The following is a 22318-nucleotide window of genomic DNA, read 5'->3' as shown; positions in this document are numbered from 1 at the left end:
GGAAGCTGCTGGTATCCTGTAGGAATTATGAAATCCTGCAGGACAAAATGACAATATGTACAGGCAATTCCTACAGGTTTAGAATCATGCAGTACTTTTTACAGGAATCATTAAGGATTTATTTTTTCCTCCTGCAGGAATTATAAAATCCTGTAGGACACATTGACGATATGTGCAGGAATTTCTTACAGGTTTTACAATGGATCCAAGCAAGTGACAAATCCTGCAGGACTTGCAGGAGTTATTTGCTGTGATTGGAATGAAAGAAAGAAATTCTGTCACTTGCTGTTGGTAGCAATACAATATGAGTTCTAACAGATAAACAATACAACAAACAAACAATAAATAAATAAATACATACATAAATAAATAAAAGTGTACAAATAGATTATAGGCAATTATAAAAATCAACTATTACTCTGAACCATCAAATTATGCATTTATGCAAACAAACAAGCTCTACACTTTTTTTTGTTTTATTTCTACACTTTTTTTGTTTAATTTATTAAAATGTCTATTTTAATTCATCTGTTTGATTGGGTGCAAAAAAAAAAAAAAAAACCTGGAAGACCGGTCCTTGAGGTAGACACATGTTGAACGTATGTCTGTGCATTTTATAAGTTCAACAGAGTCTGTCTATCGCTCTTTCTTTTAAAATGTTTGTTGCTGTTATCCCTGATTCTCTGTCTTTTTGACCTGAGCAACCTATTTTATTCTGTGTCCATTGCCTTTTTGTGGCAGCTGGAACTGGTGCCTCTTCGTTTAAGTACACTTTTTATTCCATTTTTATCCTTTATAAAGAAGCAGGTTAGTGTTAATGTTAGTGAGATTGGTAAGCATAATGTGTTTTCTGCTATGTTACAGTAAATTTAATTAGTAAATTATTATAAACATTTAATAAACATTTTAAATGAAAGATATAAATGTAATATTGAAATTAGATAATACATTGCTGTCAATAATGTATATGTCTATATTATACACGTATAATAATTACAATATTTTAAGTTAATAATGACTACTACTAATATATATGTGTGTGTGTGTGTGTGTGTGTGTGTGTGTGTAATATTTGGCAAAATGGACTTGAGTAGACACATTAATACAAACAGTCTTCCCTTACAAAAATAGCCTACAGGAATAAAGCATTGATTGCTGTAAAGTGGGATGTTCTTAATCTCAGTATATTGTCATTTCCAGGTGATGGTCAGCGGCTGATTGTTACCTCAAAGCTCTGCTTATGTCTGCATTGGTGTTTTAGCTGCAGTATGGCAGAGGAGCGAGTAAAGGACTCTCTCTCAGAGAAACACAGGTATTGACTCTGTTTTTACACCATTATTTCAACACTTTCTCTGAAGAACAAAGACCAACAACAATGCACTTATTTGTGTTGCTATTGCCTGATCAAATGATGGACAAAGCTTCAGTTTAAAGAGCCCATATTATACATGAAATAGGGTCATATTTAGGTTGTAAGGGTCTCCAACAACAGTCTAATATGCATGCAAGGTCATAAAACACTTTGATGGTCTTATAACCTGCATTTATTTTTACCTAATTATCCCAACGACTCCCATATGAATCGTTCAGCGATTCATTTGTTCCCAACCCCCTCCTCAGCGCGAAGCTAATCTGCGCTGATTGGACCGATGACAGCCTGCTGCGATTGGTCGACAGTGACAGGCTTCAGCACGAGACAGAGTGAAATGCCCAGCTGCTAATCAACTATATAAAAGTAGTCACAGTGCACACACGCTTCATAGTGTAAGGCTTTTTTCACACACACACACAACCCTCCTCAGAAGAACTGGGGAGATTGACGCGAGTCTCTCTCTCTCCCTCTCCCTCTCTCTCTCTCTCACACACACACAACGCTCCTCAGAAGAGCTAGGGAAAGCGACGCGAGTCTCTCTCTCTCACACACACACACACACACACACACACACACACACACACACACACAACGCTCCTCAGAAGAACTAGGGAAAGTGACACAAGTCTCCTGTCTCCTAGCTTATGATTGATCGCCATAGCAACGACAAACGGCAGTGGAACGCGAGCTCACAAAAGCCTTTAACGTTAAATCCGTAAACAAAGCGGCACGCGTCGCGTTTTTAACGTGGCTTACATGTGATAAGAGAATATAAAGAGTAACCGCGTGTACTGTACCAGGTTAACAACTCATCTTTGGGTAGAGACTGTCAATATTATCCATCTGAGCACAGCGTGACTTCATTCGACCGGCGGCGTCTGTGTGTGTGTGTCTAGTGTTTTTTCTGTGTTAGTGGGCCTGGTTTGCGCGTAACTACTGGCGAGGCTTGTGTTTCGTGGCTGCGTCATCGCGAAACACCTAATGACTCGTTATCAAGGCGACTCGTTTGAAGCACTATGAGTCGACTCTTTTATAGATGAATCAATAGTTTTAAACACTGTACACTTACAGATTTAAGCCTTAGCTGGATATTTCACTTCACTTAGAGCTGTGTTACACACTACATGGAAGGGCATTTTCAAAAACCCATAATATGGGCTCTTTAACTTCAGGAAATGTGTTTAGATCAGTCTAGATTACAGACAGCTTGATCTGGTGTCATCTTCACCAGAGCTATATGTGTCATGTTTACCCATGATTCCTGTGTAGCAGACCTGATCAGACAGACCTTCAGCCAACAATTAGTTTGTGCTGAATTAACAAAACAAACTCTTAAAACTCTTGTAAAGGAGACTGAAGTTTGTCCTGCAGTTTATTCCTCTGGTGTGTTTGTGTCTTCAGTGTGAGATCAGGATCATGTGTGTCCATCTCTGTGTCTCTGAAGAGTGACTGTTCTAAAGATGATCCACCAAAGTTCAGAGAGAAAACCCCATCATCTGCCATCAGGTATTCAGTGTTTTACATTATTGCTCACACATGGACTGTTTCAGTTTTCATCAGGACATTTTAATTATACTTACACAACACTTTAAAGGCACAATATGTAAGAAACACAAGAACAGTGTTATATAATTTTCTTTAATTTTTCTGTCTTCATCCACACTCCTGATAAGGACAGATATCTGACCATTAAACATTTATCTACAGTTTGTAACTTTAAATAATGCATCTAAAATCTCTGGTAGTAAAATATCCTCTTTGTCATATAAAGTTATCTTATCATGCAAATTCAGCCACCGTAATATTTGAGATATATATCATAAACGTCTTGACTTCTGAAACTCACTCTTCCGGGGCCTACCAGCAAGCTCTCTGAGACGTTTACAGTCCATTCTGCTGCACGGGTTTCAACAAATACTTCCTCGTGCCACCATATCACTCCTGTACTTCAGCAACTTCACTGGCTTCCTGTTAATTTTAAGACTGGTTTTAACATATAAATCAGTGCATGGGCTAGCACCTGACTACATCTGTGACCTGGTAACTCTGGCCACTCCCACCCGCAGTCGTCATTCTTCATCTGGACTTGTATCAGCCACGCTGTAAACTAAAGACTATGGGTGGTCGTTCTTTTTCATACAGTGCGCTTAAGCTATGGAATGGCCTATCAGCATCAGGAATGCTGTTTCTCTGGACTGTTTAAGAAACTTCTCAAGACTCACCTTTATATCGTTGCTTTTAACTGAGATTGATTATTTTTGTTAATTTTATCATCCAATTGTATTGAATCGTTCATATTTTATTGTTTTATTGTGGTCTTGTTAACTGTTTTTATTGTTCTGCTTTGTTTGCCTTTTATGCCTGTTAGCGCTTTGGGTCCTAGAAAAGCGCACTCTAAATAAAATGTGTTATTATTATTATCTGTTCGACACTTTTAAAGTTTTTAATGAGTAATTAATCATTCATGATTCCACACAAGCTAATTTTGCTGTAAAGAGACAATCAGGAGCACAGGGGCTGATGGGAAATGAAGTCCAGGAAGATAAAACCATGTGCCCTCTAGTGTTCATAAGAGAGACTGCAGCAGGTTGTGATGATCCGTTTCCTCTGGTGTGTTTGGGTCTTCAGTGTGAGATCAGGATCATGTGTGTCCAGCTCTGTGTCTCTGAAGAGTGACCGGTCAAAAGAGGATCCACCAAACTTCAGTGAGGAAACCTCATCATCTGCTCAAAGGTATTTTTTGTTTTACATTATTGCTCACACATGGACTGTTTTGAACATATTAGTACAAAAACATGCACTATAGAGGAAATGAATAAACTAAAATGGCTATAGTGTGTGTGTGTGTGCCTGTGTGTGTGTGTGAATGTGTATGAGTGTTTCCCAGTACTGGGTTGCAGCTAGAAGGGCAGCTGGTGTGTAAAACATATGCAGGAATAATTGGCAGTTCATTCCACTGTGGTGAGAGGTGTGTTTGCTTCTAAATGTATAATTACAGTAGTTTTATTTGTTAACAGTGATGAATATGAGTTACCAGATTCAGGAGCCAAGACTCACAGGAGACACAAGAGTTTCACAGACAATCTCCAGTGGATCTTTCAGGTAAGAAAAACTTATTTTGAGTCATAAAATCACTAAAATAACTCCATGAAACACAGAAATATTTGTTCACAAGGCTTTTGAGAACTGAATCTTGTACCCTTGTAACCGCACAGCTAAAAACGTCTGCAAAAACGTCTTAATCTATGGAGCGTCATGCATTAAAATATATATTTTCTTTTGTTTTCTTGTGATCACGATTTAATTTCTCTTGATTTCGACTAAGCAAACAGTTGTTTTCTAGTTATCCCAACTTTTTTTGCTTCTATTTCTTTATGTATTACTGTATTATTATTATTATTATTATCATTATTTTTATTATGTCTTTCTGGAATGACCTCATTTTTCTGCTTCTTCTAAGATGTTGCCCCAGACATGCACAGTGTAGCTTCATATCACATTATCTGTAGGGATGCACTTTTTAGTCATAGTAAGTCACTTGCAGAAAGGACACATTAAAGCATAAGCAGGATCTTCATCATTCTTCATATTCTAATTCATTCATGCAACAATCTATTTTGCGCCTTACTCTTTTTACAAGAACTTATAGTTTAGTTGTAATTATGAATGTACACAAAAATAGTCCCTTTACTGTTCTGATCTGTGTTTGTCCGATCAACATGATCAAAATGAGTATTTCAGCTCTTTTTATGGAAATCTCTGGTGTGCATTATTCTCTAAAAATTCAACAGACCAGAGTCAATTTCTCCATATATCAATTTAATAGACATCTAAACACAGATGGTTTGGTTAAAACAGGACTACATTTTGTCTGTCAGTGAAAATCTAATAGTTCTAAACTAGTTAATACACAGATAAGACAGATTTCACATGCAGTGTCGGTAACTACTTTCACTGGACTGTAGCTAAGCTCTGCTCGAAGAGTCGCTAAATTTCTATAGCCATGTGATTAGGATTGATAAGCCATGAAAAATCTGACTCCTCCCAAATCAATGTTGTGAACGTGGTCCAGAGACATCTGCAGGGGAATTCACTACACTTTATATTTCTGTGTCCCAAATGGCACACAATACACTGTGTACTTATGCACTTGCACACTAAACAGCATAGTATATGTATGTAGTGTCATCCCAAATGGAGCACTAATGTTTTATAATTAAGCGGAAGTTCAAACTGTTTCCCTGATGACGTTTGACGGTCGCCAAATCAGTGAAATGAATGACTAAACTACCAAATAATACCTGCCATGGGTAATTATCCGGGTAATTAAAGTGCACTTATTTTTGTTAGAGTTTCAATGTGAACGCACTACTGACACTATTAATACTACAAAATAGCGTAGAATCGTGCATAAGGATGCGATTTGGGACTCATTTATGTGTCAGTTTAATTAAATGTATTGTCATTTGTTTACAGTAAAACAGTGTAGATACAGAACAGTGTATTTACTGTAAACTCTCTGACATAATAAACAGTTCAATAGCTGGTGCCAAATAAATTAAAGTTTAAAACAGAGGAGAAGCAGAGATCTGACTAACAGGGATATACCTCACGCTCATGAGACTTTGCTCCTGAAGCTGTTTTGAAATAAAATCGCTAAATAATTTGCAGTTGGTCTTTGGAAATGGGTGGAAATCCCTGCTCAGTGAGAAGAGCAGGAACGGTATAGTTCAAACCAACAACTGTATAAAATATGGACGACGCAACAGTGTCTTTTCCCATTGAATGCTTTAAAGGCAAAACGCCTCGTGACGGGCACAAACTGTCAGAAAACACTGCTGAAATTGGAGCCTGGGCATGCGCAGAAGGACTGCCTGAGGCAGAGGAGGAGCCGCAGAATCAAGCTTCCAATCAAAAGCTTCTATGTCAAATCAACCCTGCCCCCTGAACTTCTCACTTGACCACCCGTATCTGCACTGTAACAAAGACTCACTAATATAAATATAAGCATTAATTTTTAAATAACATTTAAAAACATGTAATAATAATATATTAAAAAACTGTGTGATGTTAGCTGTTATAATTTAATAAAAACAATACATGTTGGACTGCAGAAATAAACGGTCTTTAGTTTAGACTCAGCTATGAGCACAAAAAACTATTTCTGTTATAATGGGTTGTTGGTATTTGTTATCTTCACAGGGGAAGAAATAACACTTGTAAAATATGAACAACAACATGTAAACAACACATGTTTAGAAAGGTTTTTATTTTGAATTAGCAATCAACAGAACCCAAAATACACACCATAGATAATCATTTACCATGTGGAAAAATCATGCGTTTAAAATATAAATACAGCAAGATTTCTAAATATCAACAGGATATTTACACATCCCATCCCTGCACTATATAAAATAATCCTCATCAATGTGTACAATAAACTTTACAGTAATAATAATCACCTGATGTCGATCAGCTGCTGAACATCGCTTCTATATTGTTTATCTTCTTTTTTTGCCTCCGTTTTCATTTGGTTTATTCCATGCCTTCATTATATCTGGCAAAGAGGAATTTACCTTCATTTGAATGTTTATTAGGAGTTTTCAAATAAAAGCCAATGATAAATGATGTATATTAATAATATTATAACATTTACAGCTCTATTTGTTATACAAGATTCAGTTTTTAGAACATTAATATTTCATAACAGCAAATTCAGTAGATTAACCACGCACAACTCTCACCACTACAGCGTGAAATCATTTCTACTTTGTGCACCTGCAGGGCGCGAGTGCGTCGGTCTGCTTGCAAAGTCACGTGTGCACCACTCTAAATATGCACACGTTTCTATTGGAAATAATGTACTTGCGTGTGGAAAAGATGTCAACGGCTTGCTGCTATAGTTAATCCAATATAGTTAATGAATAAAAGTGAGGTTAATAGTGAAATTGGATAATCATTGCGTCCCTGTTAACGATATCAGTGCATTGTGCAAAAGGCCTTTTCTACAAACATCCGAATGTTTTCAGCTGCTCGCACCACTCGCTTAATGTCAAGAGACTCACTCTCTGCACAGCCTTCAACTGTCAGGGAAGAAGGCAAGAGGATTCAAGTGCAGGTCAAAATATATTTTTTATTTATCTAGTTGGCTGGGCAATAACAAAAACCTCCAGCCGAAAGGGCTGGAAAAACCCACAGAGGGATAAATCTCCAGGCAAAAATAAAAGAATATAAAAACCAAGGATGGCCTGTAGAGGGCAGACGGCAGTCTAGTACGCCAATCAACAGTGTAAAAACAAAAGAAAACTAATGCACTACCAACTGTCCCAACAGGAGGCGCACGGCAGTCCAAGCCGTCAATAAATAAAGTCAATGCAAAAGTGAAAGCAAAACTGTTCCAGAGGGAGGTGCACGGCAATCCAAAACCGTCAGTCAGCAAGGGGTTAATGCCGGTGCGCTGGCAGCCAGGACGAGAGAGAGCAGGTGGAATGTCGGCCGAAGAGGAAGATCGCTGGTGGGCGGTAGAGGGGGAACTACAGCAGGAAGTGCGGAGGGGTGAGGAAGCCGCGGCTGATCAGCAGCAGGGATGGTTTGACTAAGGAGAAAAAAAGGCGGAAATCCAAGACAAACATTAACGACTGGCACTGGAGCCTAAACAGAAACGGGACGAAACAGGACTGGACAAGATATTATAAAACAGGATCGTAAGGTAACACACGCGAACGATAAGGTACAAGACAGTGAGAACGAGAGGACTAAATAGGAAGACTAATGAAGGTAAACTACAGGCAGGTGTGAATGAACTAATGATCTAATGAGTAAAATGACAAGTGGGTGGGGTGAGACAGCGGAGCACATGGCGAGCTGTCAAACTAACGCCATGTGCGCCGAGAAAAACAAAACAAATGAACGTGATGACAACATGCAGGTGACAGACCATGACAGTACCCCCACCCCTAGGAGCGCCACCTGGCGCCTCAGGGGAGGGGCTTACCCCGTCACCGGTGAAAGTCCACAATCAATGTCCGGTCCAGAACATGCCGAGCCGGAATCCAACTCCTCTCCTCAGGACCATAACCCTCCCAGTCCACTAGATACTGAAAACCCCGGCCCCGGCGTCTGACATCCAGCAATCTCCTGACACTGTATGCAGGAGAACCATCCACTAGGCGAGGGGGGGAGGGGCAGGGGAAGAGACAGCAGGGTTAAGACTAGATCTAAACACAGGTTTAACCCTGGATACATGAAAAACAGGGTGTACCCGACCAAGAGTGGGAGGCAACTTGAGCCGAACTGCCACCGGACTCAAGACCTTGGTGATGAGGTATGGGCCAATGAACCTGGGAGCCAATTTACGTGAGGCTACCCTAAGAGGCAGGTCCTTGGTGGATAACCATACCTTCTGACCACACACATATTCAGGTGGGGGGGTCCGATGACGGTCGGCTGCTGCTTTGGTTCGTCTAGAGGTCCGAGCCAAGACCTCCCTAGCCCTCGTCCAGGTGCGGCGGCACCGTTGAACAAAGGCCAAGGCCGACGGAACTGCAGCGTCAGGTTCCTGTGAGGGGAACAGAGGAGGTTGATAACCCATGGAACAGAGAAATGGGGACATACCTGTAGACGCTACCGGCAGGGAATTATGGGCGTACTCAACCCATGAGAGCTGTTGGCTCCAGGAACAAGGATTCTGGGAGGTCAGGCAGCGGAGGGTTCTTTCGAGATCCTGGTTGGCTCGCTCACATTGCCCATTGGTCTGAGGGTGAAATCCTGAAGAAAGACTCGTTGAGGCTCCGATCTGTCGACAGAACTCTCTCCAAAACCGGGAAACAAACTGTGGTCCCCTATCAGAGACCACATCAACCGGAAGGCCATGAATCCGGAAGACATGGTCAACCATAGCTTGAGCTGTTTCCTTGGCAGAGGGGAGTTTGGGCAAAGGAATAAAATGGGCTGCTTTAGAAAAGCGGTCTACTACAGTCATGATGACAGTGTTTCCTCTTGAGGGGGGAAGGCCAGAAACAAAATCAAGAGCCAGGTGGGACCATGGACGAGAGGGAATGGGCAAGGGCTTGAGCAGACCAACAGGCGCTTGGTTAGAAGTCTTGTTCTGGGCACAAACTGAGCAAGCCAACACAAACTGCCTGACGTCCGGCCTTAGAGAGGGCCACCAAAATCGCTGGCGGATGGCAGCCAGTGACCTCCAAATTCCTGGATGACAAACCAGCCTGGATGCATGCCCCCACCGGAGGACCTCGGGACGCAGCGCAACCGGCACAAACAGCCGACCCTCCGGACACCCTTCTGGCACCTCAATCCCTCGGCCGGCCTTAATTACCTGCTGCTCGATGCCCCAGGAGAGGGACCCAACCACCACTCCCTCGGGGAGGATGGGTCCAATTGGGGACTCCTCACTGGGAGCCTCGAACAGCCGAGAGAGGGCATCAGGTTTAGTATTTGTGGACCCTGGCCGGTACGAGAGACTGAAGTTGAATCGGCCAAAGAAGAGTGCCCAGCGGGCCTGGCGTGCGCTCAACCTCTTGGCCGAACGGATATACTCCAGGTTCTTATGGTCCGTCCAGACCAAGAAGGGGTGCACTGCTCCCTCCAGCCAGTGACGCCACTCACCCAAAGCCAGCCTGACTGCCAACAGCTCCCTATTACCAATGTCGTAATTACGTTCTGCTAGGCTCAGGCGATGAGAGAAGAAGGCACAAGGGTGCACTTTCCCATCCTTTGAGGACCGCTGAGATAGGACCGCGCCTACCCCAACATCAGAGGCATCTACCTCGACAATGAATTGTTGTTCAGGATCTGGAATAAAAGGACAGGAGCAGAGACGAAACGGGACTTAAGAGCATCAAAGGCCTCCTGAGCCTGTGTGTTCCACCTAAACAATACCTTAGTGGAGGTGAGAGCCGTTAAGGGTGCAGCAATCTGACTAAAGTTCCTGATGAAGCGCCTATAGAAATTGGCAAAACCCAGGAAACGCTGCAGAGCCTTGCGGGTGTTGGGGACTGGCCACGTAGCGACAGCCCTTATCTTGGCAGTATCAGGTTTTATTCCCTCAGCCGAGATGACATACCCCAGGAATGTAACCGACTTAGTGTGGAACTCGCACTTCTCCGCCTTAATAAAGAGTTGGTTCTCTAGTAGTCGTTGGAGGACCTGACGCACATGATGAGTGTGTGCCTGTAAAGAGGATGAGAAAATGAGAATATCATCCAGGTACACGAAGACAAACTTGTTTACCATGTCTCTCAGCAGGTCGTTAACCAGGGCCTGGAAGACAGCTGGGGCATTGGTCAGACCAAAAGGTAAGACAAGATATTCAAAGTGTCCCGTAGGGGTATTAAAGGCTGTCTTCCACTCATCTCCCTCACGGATGCGCACCAAGTGGTAAGCGTTACGGAGGTCTAATTTGGTAAAGACCCGGGCTCCCTGCAACAACTCAAAGGCAGATGACATAAGAGGTAAGGGGTACCTGTTTTTAATTGTGATGTCGTTCAGCCCTCTGTAGTCGATACATGGATGCAGGGAGCCATCCTTCTTCTTTACAAAGAAGAAGCCCGCACCCGCAGGTGATGATGAGGGACGGATGAGACCAGTACTAAGTGATTCCTGAATATACCTGTCCATAGCCTCTCTTTCTGGACCAGAAAGGGAATACAAGCGACCCCTGGGTGGAGAAGTGCCTGGGAGGAGGTCAATGGCACAGTCGTATGGTCGATGAGGAGGAAGGGATCCAGCCCGAGACCTGCTAAAGACCTGGCGAAGACCATGGTACTCCACCGGGACCTTAGTTACATCAACAATCTCCTCCTGCAACACAGAACACAAAGAACCAGGAGACAAGGCAGAACCCAGACAAGAAGCAAGACAAGACTGACTCCAGGCCAACACAGAATTCCCGGACCAATCAACGTGAGGATTGTGCCGTACCAGCCAGGGATGCCCCAAGACAACAGGGGAACCTGGTGAATCAAAAAGGTACAGTTCAATGGCCTCACGGTGATTGCCAGAAACGACAAGACTTACACGAGGGGTGACGTGGGTAATGGTAGAGATGAGCTGACCCGCCAGCGACCAGACAGAAATGGGAGAAGGGAGGGGGATGGCGGGAATACCCCACTGCTTGGCAGTGGAACTGTCCAGAAAATTGCCCTCGGCCCCCGAATCGAGCAAGGCAGAGCTGGAGTTGAGGGATCCCTCATGTTGAATGGTGATGGGTAACAGGGTGCGAGACAGGGGGGAATTCAGACAGGGAGAGGCGCCCACCAGGATCCCCTGGTTTACTGATGGGCCCTGGCTTTTAAATGGCACTTGATGGCAAAGTGCCCTGGTTTGCCACAGTAAAGGCACACGCCACGAGCTAGACGGTCCCTCTTCTCCTGAGGCGTGAGGCGCATCCGTCCCATCTGCATGGGCTCGGCATCGGGAGTAGAGGAGGTTTGTTGGGGGAGGATGTCATCAACCTTCGAAGAAGAATGGACAGACCGCCACTGGCGGCGGCGGCGAAGGCGTCCCTCCACACGTAGAGCCAGGTCAATAAGAGTCTCCAGGTGACGAGGAAGCTCATGAGAAGAGATCTCATCTTGGATCTCCTCATGCAGACCCTCAAAAAATCTGGACCGGAGGGCCCCTTCATTCCAGTCACAAGTGGCTGCCAATGTGTTGAATTCAATAGAATAGTCGGTGACGGACCGACCCTCCTGGGTCAGTCGTGCCAACCGGGTGGCTGCCTCATCTCCCTGTGCAGACCGGTCAAATAGCTTAATCATCTCTTGCTTAAAGTCATCAAAAAAGCGGCAGAAAGGTGCCCTGGCATCCCAGACTGCAGTTCCCCACTCACGTGCTCTCCCCGTAAGCAGGGTCAGGACATATGCCACCCTGGAGGCCTCTGAGGCATAACGGCGGGGTTGTAGGGCAAAAACAAGCGCACACTGCGATAAAAAGGCCCGACAGGAGCTGGGGTCTCCATTATTCGGTGGTGGATTGTTGGCATGGGGCTCTGGATCATGATTGTGTGTGATGAGAGGAGAAGCAACCTGTCTGGATCCTGCAGCCTCATGCTGGAGCGACTCAATCCGTGCATTGAGCTCAACCACCTGGGCAGTGAGCATCTCCACCTCTCTGGAGGTGGTGGTGAGCTGGGTGGCATGTTGACCCAAGAGTGCACCCTGCTGGGCGAGCGCAGTTCGCACCTGGTCCGAACCTGCTGAATCCATGATGACCTTATCGTTCTGTCAGGGAAGAAGGCAAGAGGATTCAAGTGCAGGTCAAAATATGTTTTTTATTTATCTAGTTGGCTGGGCAATAACAAAAACCTCCAGCCAAAAGGGCTGGAAAAACCCACAGAGGGATAAATCTCCAGGCAAAAATAAAAGAATATAAAAACCAAGGATGGCCTGTAGAGGGCAGACGGCAGTCTAGTACGCCAATCAACAGTGTAAAAACAAAAGAAAACTAATGCACTACCAACTGTCCCAACAGGAGGCGCACGGCAGTCCAAGCCGTCAATAAATAAAGTCAATGCAAAAGTGAAAGCAAAACTGTTCCAGAGGGAGGTGCACGGCTATCCAAAACCGTCAGTCAGCAAGGGGTTAATGCCGGTGCGCTGGCAGCCAGGACGAGAGAGAGCAGGTGGAGTGAATGTCGGCCGAAGAGGAAGATCGCTGGTGGGCGGTAGAGGGGGAACTACAGCAGGAAGTGCGGAGGGGTGAGGAAGCCGCGGCTGATCAGCAGCAGGGATGGTTTGACTAAGGAGAAAAAAAGGCGGAAATCCAAGACAAACATTAACGACTGGCACTGGAGCCTAAACAGAAACGGGACGAAACAGGACTGGACAAGATATTATAAAACAGGATCGTAAGGTAACACACGCGAACGATAAGGTACAAGACAGTGAGAACGAGAGGACTAAATAGGAAGACTAATGAAGGTAAACTACAGGCAGGTGTGAATGAACTAATGATCTAATGAGTAAAATGACAAGTGGGTGGGGTGAGACAGCGGAGCACATGGCGAGCTGTCAAACTAACGCCATGTGCGCAGAGAAAAACAAAACAAATGAACGTGACGACAACATGCAGGTGACAGACCATAACATCAACAGCAGCTTGTGCTGTATTGAACAGACGCACGTCACTTCAGAACTATAGCGGCCGTTTTTCAACTGAACTAAATTTATTTTAGTGTTATTTTTGTCCTTTGTAGCTGTGAAATTTCATTTTTAATAACATGTGAATGTGTGCGTCTGGTGTGTGATATTTACAGCTGTCATGTGTGTGCTGCGTTGCGGCACTGAGTGGTGCATCTGGTGTGCGACCCTCTTAAGTGTAATGTGCTCAACCTGCTTGGATGTACTTTAACTGTGTGTTTATCTGAAATAACCTTTGAATATTCATTAGCTAATCAGAATCAAGCATTTAACAGACTCATAGAATTCATTATAATGTATTATTGAGTAGTTTGTGGATCTACAACTGTGTGTGAATGAATGTTTTGGTTAAATATTGTTCTTGTTTTGTCAATCATAGAATCTTGAGAGTAAAATGATCGGATTTCTGAAGAATGAACTGGAGAAATTTAAGAAAATCTTACAAGAAGAAAACAGTCAAGAGTTTGTAAAGGACTATAATGAGAACAGAAGCAGAATCACAGAAGCAGCTCTTGATCTCACACTCTTCTTACTGAGAGAGATGAAGCAAGATCAAGCTGCTGATACTCTTGTGGGTAAGAGACTCATGGGAAATTAAATATTATTTAATTTCAGTAATATTGTTGACTAATATGAAAATGTTCATGATTTATTTATAGTACAGTTTGTAAAGTCATATTTTCTGTCCTTTGGTAGATCTGTTATACAAGAGTCTTGTGCTTTGTTTACCAATTAAGTGGATCTATTTGGATTTGTATTGTAAACATGAAATATTATTAAATATAATTATTTTATAAGTTAAAAAGGTATTCTTTTTTTATTTTGTATGTTAAGTTTTTGGCAACGCGGAGGCACAGTGGGTAGTGCTGTCGTCTCACAATTCAAAGACATGCCCTATAGGGGAATTGGGTAAGCTAAAATAGTCAGTAGTGTCTCTCCTTTATGACTGATCCAAAAAATGGCCCAATCCGTGACTAAAAAATCATTATGTGATCCGAAATGTGAGATTTGTGACCTGTTACACCACTAGGAAATTCTGTCTGGCCCTACTCATTGACATCTGTCAGACTGTCACTTACAAATAAGACATGACTAAATCTATCTGTTTCTTTGCTCCTGTGTTTAGATGAGCTGTTCTTCATCAATCAGCTTAAATGTAGCCTGAAGAAGAAATATCAAAGTGTGTTTGAAGGAGTTGCTCAGCAAGGAGACTCCATACTTCTGAATAACATCTACACAGATCTCTATATCACTCAGGGTGCGAGTGAACAGGTCAACACTGAACATGAGATCAGACAGATTGAAGCTGCTTCCAGACGTCATCAGTCACTAGAGATAAAGGTTGAATGCAAACATTTGTTTGAAGCACCTGAACAAGACGAGCAGATCAGAACTGTCCTGACAAGAGGCGTTGCTGGCATCGGGAAATCAGTCTCTGTGCAAAAGTTTGTTCTGGATTGGGCTGAAGGAAGAGAAAATCAAGACATCAGCTTCATATTTCCTCTTCCATTCAGAGAGATGAACTTAAAGGAGAAAGAAAGACAAAGTTTAAAAGACCTCATAAGTCAGTTTTTCCCAGAGACTAAAGGACTGAACCTTACAAGAAGGACACGATTCAAAGTCCTGTTCATCTTTGATGGATTGGATGAATGTCGTCTTCCTCTGAACTTTGCTGGTAATGAGACGTGTCGTGATGTATCTTCAGCAGTCTCTCTGGATGTTCTCCTGACGAACCTCATCAAGGGAAATCTGCTTCCTTCTGCTCTCATCTGGATCACCAGCAGACCAGCAGCTGCCAGTAAGATTCCTGCAGACTGTATCGACCGGCTGACAGAGATACGAGGATTCAATGATGACCAAAAGGAGGAGTACTTCAGAAAGAGACTCACAGATCAGAATCAGGCCAGAGAAATCATTGATCACATTAAACAGTCAAAGAGTCTCTTTATTATGTGCCACATCCCAGTCTTCTGCTGGATATTAGCCACTGTTCTCCAGAATATATTAAAACTGAAACACAGGGCTAATGCTGAAACACTGCAGGAATCTCCCAAGACTCTGACACAGATGTACACACACTTTCTCCGCTTTCAGATGCAGCAGAGTAGAAGAAAGTATGATGGAGAAAACACACCAGATGTCTCCTGGGATCAAAACCTCATCCTTTCACTGGGGAAACTGGCCTTCCAGCAGCTGGAAAGAAACAATGTGATCTTCTATGAGAGCGATCTGAAAGACTGTGGCATTGACGTCTGTAAGGCATCTGTGTACTCAGGCATGTGTACCCAGATCTTTAAGGAGGAGACAGGAATCATTCTTGGTACCATGTACTGCTTTCTTCACTTGAGCATTCAAGAGTTCATTGCAGCCCTTTATCAACATCTGTTTCTAGACATCAACAAGAAGCATGGATGGTTTTTTATACAGAAAAGCAAAACTAAATGTATGATTGATTTGCTGAAGACTGCAGTGGACAAGGCTCTGGAAAGTAAGAATGGACATCTGGACCTTTACCTTCGCTTCCTTCTCGGTCTGTCACTCCAGTCCAATCGACAACTCTTACAAGGCCTGTTGACACAGCAGGATGACAGAGACCAGAGCAATGAGGAAATAATTGCATACATCAAGCAGAAACTTGAAGGACATCTGTCTCCAGAGAGATCCATCAATCTGTTCTACTGTCTGAATGAACTGAATGATCAAACTCTGCTGAAAGAGATTCAGTCTCACCTCAGTAGAGGAAGTCTGTCATCTGCTGACCTTTCACCTGCCCAGTGGTCTGCTCTGGTCTTTGTGTTGTTGACCTCAGAGAAGGAGCTGGAGGAGTTTGAGCTTCAGAAATTCCAGAGATCAGACGAGTGTCTCATCAGACTATCAGCAGTCATCAAATCCTCCAAAAGAGCTCTGTAAGTCAAAGTCTGTTTTGTTTTCATTTAAAAAATAGACATTTGCTGATATTAAATAATACAATTGATCATGTTAATGAAAGTGTACAGTATTGTTATTGTCGGCACTTCAAAATACTGTGAATAATTGCTTAATATTTAATATTTCAGATTGTTTTTAATAACCCTCAGATTTATGTATTGGCAGTGGTTGTGCAAGGGATAGTTTACCCAACAATATAATTTTACTCATTTACTCACCCTCAAGTGGTTATAAACCTTTCTGGAAGTTTCTTTCTTCTGTTAAACGTGAAATAAAATATTTTGATGAAAGATGAAAACCTGTAATCATTGACTTATGAAGGTCAAAGGCTTTGGTTTTCATCGTAAAAGTATTTTGTTTTCAACAGAATAAAGAAGCTGGTAAAGGTTTGGAACTCCTTGAGGCTAATGTTTGGGTGAACTCTCCCTTTAAAGGGCACCTATGATGAAAATCATCTGTTGTAAGCAGTTTGAACAGATCTGTGTGTAGTATAGTGTGTGTACAGTCATATTGGGGTGATAGAAACACAAGTCAGTCTCTTATTTTTAATTTCCTGGCATTAAAATGGGATCCAAATCTCTGCAATTCTGAGACCCACCAAAACTGACTCACCGCTCTAGAAAGGCTTTAATTAACTCCACAACAAATACATCAAATAAGCAGAAGTTCTTACTGTAGTATTTCTCATTCTTGTCTGTCACTGTGCTGCTTATCTGACATGAGACGCAGCAGGAGATATAGACATGCCTCAGAGCAATATAGAGAGATCTCTGTGGCTCTGACATGTGGGAATGGTGTGCGGGGAGAACCAGCTCATTTGCATTAAAGGCACAGGCAACAACACAGCTACAGTGTGTTCAGAGTTGAAAATACCCATATTCTGAAAGGCACAATAAATAATCTGATTGGTATTATGAGCTGAAACTTTACAGATACATTCTGGAGACCTTTTAATAAACCAGTTTTAATGTCTAATATAATCCTTATACAAAAAAAGAGCAGGGCTGAAGACCAGAAAACACAAGCAAGGGAAAGATACACACATACACGTCTATGATCAACAAGTAAGATCTGCTTAAATACACAGAGATTAGTAAGTAAACAAGGGGGTGAAGAGTAACTGGGCCAACTAACAAGAGTAACATGGGGATAAACTGGGGTGAAACATAGAGAGAGCACAGGGAACACAACAGTACAAGGACAAGACAACCAGGATCAATCCGACTATAAATGAACCTAATGGTCTGATATAAAGGTCAAGCTGAACTGCTGCACACTGATAGTCTGCAGAACAGGAAGTGGAACAGGGGTTGATGAGCTTACACTCTTAATTAATTAGACATTAATTAGACTATTAATTGCACATTCTGCAGCTTGGAGCCTCGTTCTAAGCATTTGCAAGCCCTTTTTATCTAAATTGCGTAATTGATGTAAAATTCCCATCAAACACATGACAACAATAATCTAATATTTTGTCGGCTAATTAATTGCAAAGTTTCTCACATGCAGTAGTGCATTAGACTTCATAGTTTAACGTTTGCAGCTTCACTTCATTGCCTCTAAGAGTCGCCAACAGAAAAAACACAAGACATTTGCATTCACCACTCATGAGGTTAGTGTGGAGGAACACACATACTCATGTTCAGTTTGGTGTTAGTACATATGACCATAAGGGTAAAAGCTGGTGTACACATAGTTTTTGTGAGTAAGCATTGTTGATCAATGAGGTCCCAGATGACCACCTAAGTGAAGTTTTCAAACTAATTTCGAGAGGAGCACGTGATATGATCTGACTGCAGCTGGCCACTCATCTACATTCACTAGTTAGCCAATCAGATTAACCCCAACTCACTATAAGTAGCCTAGCTAGAACTACTCTCTTATCTTTGTTTTCCGAAGAAAGCACACTAAGACAGATCCAGCTCTTCTACAATCTTCGACTCCAAAACATCTACAACCATACCTACTATCCTACCTTCCCCGACTACAACAACTACAAACAACAACAACAACAGCAACAGCAGAAATTCAACTTCAACGGACACAGCAAAGCAGTATAAAGATTTCATCACACCAACAACAGCACCATGGAAAGATCTGATACACCCGCTCTCCCAGAAACACCAGCACAAGCACAACAACAAGCTCCAACCGGAAACCAACCAAACTCCGAGGCTCCCATAAGAGGCCGAAGGCCTATCCGTTTAACAGTTGCAAGGACCCAACGCCGCACGCAATCTCCATCTCTTATCACTCCAAATCGCAACCTACCTTCTCCAGCTTCCTCTTACGCATCCGCCAGATCTTCATCCCTCACCTCCAACAAGATGACCGTTTCTGAACTTCGCCAGACCCTCATAAACGCCGGAATTTCCATCCCCAGCCGCTGTAATAAAACCGAACTACTAAAACTCTACGAAGCCATCCCGTCACCAACTCCACCCCCTCAGGACAATAGAGCCCACGCTCCCGCCACACCCCCTATCCTCAACCCACCACAGCACAGCAAGCAAGAAACCTCCCCGGACCTCCAAAGAAAGCAACTAGAAAAAGCAATAAAAAAACTATCCCAAGTTACAGGACAAACTGCTCCCTCTAGCACCACCTTCCAAAACACCGACAATCCACCGGACAATTACTCCACTCCAGGACTTTCCACCCCCCTCCCCTGGCCTCCAGCTCCACATTCTAGTGGAAACTCCAGTCCTATTCTTCCATCTCTCCCCCCCACTCTCAACCCTCCCCATTTCGCTCTCTCTTCTAATCTTCCTCATTCTTCAACCCAGCCTATTTCTACTCAGACATTTCCTACAAATCCTAACACTCTTCCTCTGCCTACTCAATTTCCCTCTGCAAATATCCCCTCTTTTTTCTCCTCTACATCCCTCCACCAAGCACCCACATCCTTTACTAATCCTCCCCAACAGTCTACCATCCCTTCTAACATATCTTCCGCACGACCCCCCTTCACTCTAACCACAGCCACGCCCCTTTCCATTCCGCTCAATGCTCCAGTCCTGGAACCAACTCCGATCTCCAACGCCATCAAGAACCTCATCCTATCAGGTGCCGACATAGACCTTTCTACACACCTTTCACCCATAGCACCTCCCTCGGCAGAATGACAGGTGGATTGCGGCGAATTCACCATTACTCTCAAATCACCAGTTAAGCTCACAACCTCGTACACTTTTAATAGCTGAATTCCATGTAGCTTTCGCACGTTACACAGAAACCATCTGCTCAGTTTTTCCCCATAGGAGGCGCGAGCTGAACGATTATATGGCCATCATTTCGGAGCTCGCGCTCTCCTATGGGGGAACACATTTTTACACATACCATAAATTATTCTCTGCAAAATGCGCTATTCGCGTTACTCAGTGGAATCAATGTCCATATTGGGGGCTATGGACATCGATCTCCACAACAGAGTTTTCTTAGGATGCCGCAATCTTTCCTGCGCGGTCTGCCGTTCAAATATAAACCCGACCACTTCTTGTCCCTTCATAATCCCCTCCGCAGATAAAGAACTACAAACCCCAAGATCCACCAGCTATGTACCCCGCCCCTCTACCTCTGCTATCCCCGCTCTACTTCCTCCTCTCTCATCCCAAAACCCTCGCTCTTCTGCAGCCTGCAATAATTTCAACATAGCAAGATGCTTTCGCAATCCTTGCAAATTTATCCATATTTGCAACTACTGCGGCGGCGCACACGCACGTGTCGTTTGCCAAGTTTTAAGAGCTAATAAAAAACAAAGAAATTACTTGTCGACTCCTGTCAATATTTCTAACCTTTACTCTGAATTACGCTTGCACCCTGATCCTAACTTTTCTGAATTTCTCATTTCAGGTCTGTCTAATGGATTCCACCCAGGTGTTTCGACTCTTCCTTCCTATAACCTCGCATGTCCTAATCTACAATCCGCCAATGCTGAACCAGAAGTGGTGGAGAAATTAATCAAGAAAGAGATCAATAATAAATTCATGATCGGTCCCTTTCTTGCCCCCCCCGTTCAGCACATATCGGATCAGCCCAATCGGAGTAGCAACCAGAAATTTTTTTGGAAAAAAACGATTAATAATTGACCTGTCTTCTCCACATAATTCCGCATTTTCAAGCATTAACAGCATCATTTCGCCAGATGAATTCTCTCTGAATTACCACGACATAGACCAAGCAATCCATTTAATTAAACTCGTCGGCCGCAACACTTGGCTCGCTAAAGTCGATATCACGTCAGCATTTAAAATCATGCCTTTACACCCCAAGTTCTGGCATCTTTTTGGCATCAATTGGAAATCTCAATTCTACTTCGCAGTCCGTTTAACTTTCGGTTGCAGAAGTAGCCCCAAAATTTTCGACATGCTTTCAGAAGCCATATGCTGGATTCTCGCTAATAACTACGGAATCCCACACGTAGTCCACCTCTTAGATGATTTCCTCATCATCTCTCCCTCAAATACTCCACCAGCTCAACACCTAGTGACCACTAAAGCAGTTTTTGCTAAACTTGGTATCTCCCTCGTGGAGGAGAAAACCGCCGGCCCCTGTACCTTCGTAGAATTCCTAGGCATCAATTTGGACTCTCAAAAACTTCAAGCATCCTTGCCTAAAGAGAAAATAGATCGAATTATTTCTCTTTCTTCATTATTTTTGGAGAAACAAGAATGTTCTAAGCGCGAACTGCTGTCAATATTAGGACACCTAAATTTCGCCATGCGCATCATACCACAAGGACGATCCCTTTGTCACTCACCTCCTCCAACTCGCAGCATCAGCTCACAGTTTAGATGAAAACATACCTTTATCTGATCCCTGCCGCAACGAACTCAGCCTTTGGATTTCCTTCCTTAAGTGCTGGAATGGCTGCTCATTCTTTTACAATGATTTAATTTCATCTACCCGTAGATATCCATCTTTACACTGACGCCGCCGCCTCCGTAGGATTCGGCGGCTATTACCAAGGCTGATGGTTCGCCTCCGATTGGCCTCCACAAATGATGGAGATTCCTTCCCATCAACATTCGTCCGCATTATTTGAATTATACCCTATAGTAGTCGCAACTTTATTATGGGGAGCTGAATGGTCTGCATCCAGCATTCTCATCCACTGTGACAATGAAGCCGTTGTTCACTGCATCAACAGAGGACGCTCTCACTCTACCGCCTTAATGCCGCTTCTCCGTCGCCTCATTTGGACTTCAGCCAAAAAACAATTCATTATAACTGCTGTACATGTTCCTGGTTTTCATAATCAAATTGCTGACTCTCTCTCTCGTTTCCATTTTCAGAGATTCAGACAATTGGCGCCAGAGGCGGAGCAACACCCGACTCCCATCCCTCCATATTCAGAGATGATATTCCAATAAATCATCCCATGCACAATCTGCACCAAACATCTATATCTCTAATTCTGCAGGCCGGAGCTCCAAGAACATTACAATCATATCTCACCGCATGGAAAACATTCAAACACTTTCATTCCCTATACAACACTACATTAACTAATTTCTCCCTACTTACAATCACATCATTCATCACATATCTACATTCACATAAACACATCCAAGCCAACTCAATTAAAAGTTATTTAAGTGGTATTTAATTTTTTCACAAACTCATGTACGGCTCCATTTCTGATTCAATTGCTTATTCACAAACCAGCCTTCTCATTAAGGGCATCCAGAAAACCCATCCCCCCTCCCAGACACCAGACTGCCCATCACACACAATATACTCTCCAAATGCATTTCCACTCTCAGAAAAGGCTACCTATCCTTTCATACAGACCACACTCTAGACGCTATGTTTATTCTAGCCTTTTTCGCATTTCTCAGATGTTCCGAATTTACAGT

General features: G+C 43.1%; 1 protein-coding gene and 1 pseudogene across 1 annotated transcript in view; one reads left to right on the top strand and one right to left on the bottom strand.

Moving 5' to 3' along the window:
- LOC130222237 (oocyte zinc finger protein XlCOF6-like) overlaps positions 1 to 22318 on the bottom strand; it is a 314140-nt pseudogene that overhangs the window by 219516 nt on the left and 72306 nt on the right.
- The window catches only part of LOC130222049 (NLR family CARD domain-containing protein 3-like), a 29881-nt gene that overhangs the window by 419 nt on the left and 7144 nt on the right, over positions 1 to 22318 (top strand). Inside the window, exons 2-7 of the mRNA XM_056454670.1 lie at positions 1201 to 1312; positions 2774 to 2878; positions 4001 to 4105; positions 4390 to 4474; positions 13912 to 14107; positions 14659 to 16438. Of these exons, the coding sequence (XP_056310645.1) occupies positions 1269 to 1312; positions 2774 to 2878; positions 4001 to 4105; positions 4390 to 4474; positions 13912 to 14107; positions 14659 to 16438 (2315 nt within the window). The 5' untranslated portion in view covers positions 1201 to 1268. The remainder of the gene's footprint in view (positions 1 to 1200; positions 1313 to 2773; positions 2879 to 4000; positions 4106 to 4389; positions 4475 to 13911; positions 14108 to 14658; positions 16439 to 22318) is intronic.

Source organism: Danio aesculapii, chromosome 4, assembly GCF_903798145.1.
Source record: "Danio aesculapii chromosome 4, fDanAes4.1, whole genome shotgun sequence".
Taxonomy (NCBI): Eukaryota; Metazoa; Chordata; class Actinopteri; order Cypriniformes; family Danionidae; genus Danio; species Danio aesculapii.
Note: the sequence above shows the minus strand (reverse complement) of the source record. Positions and strands in the feature narration are given on the sequence as shown.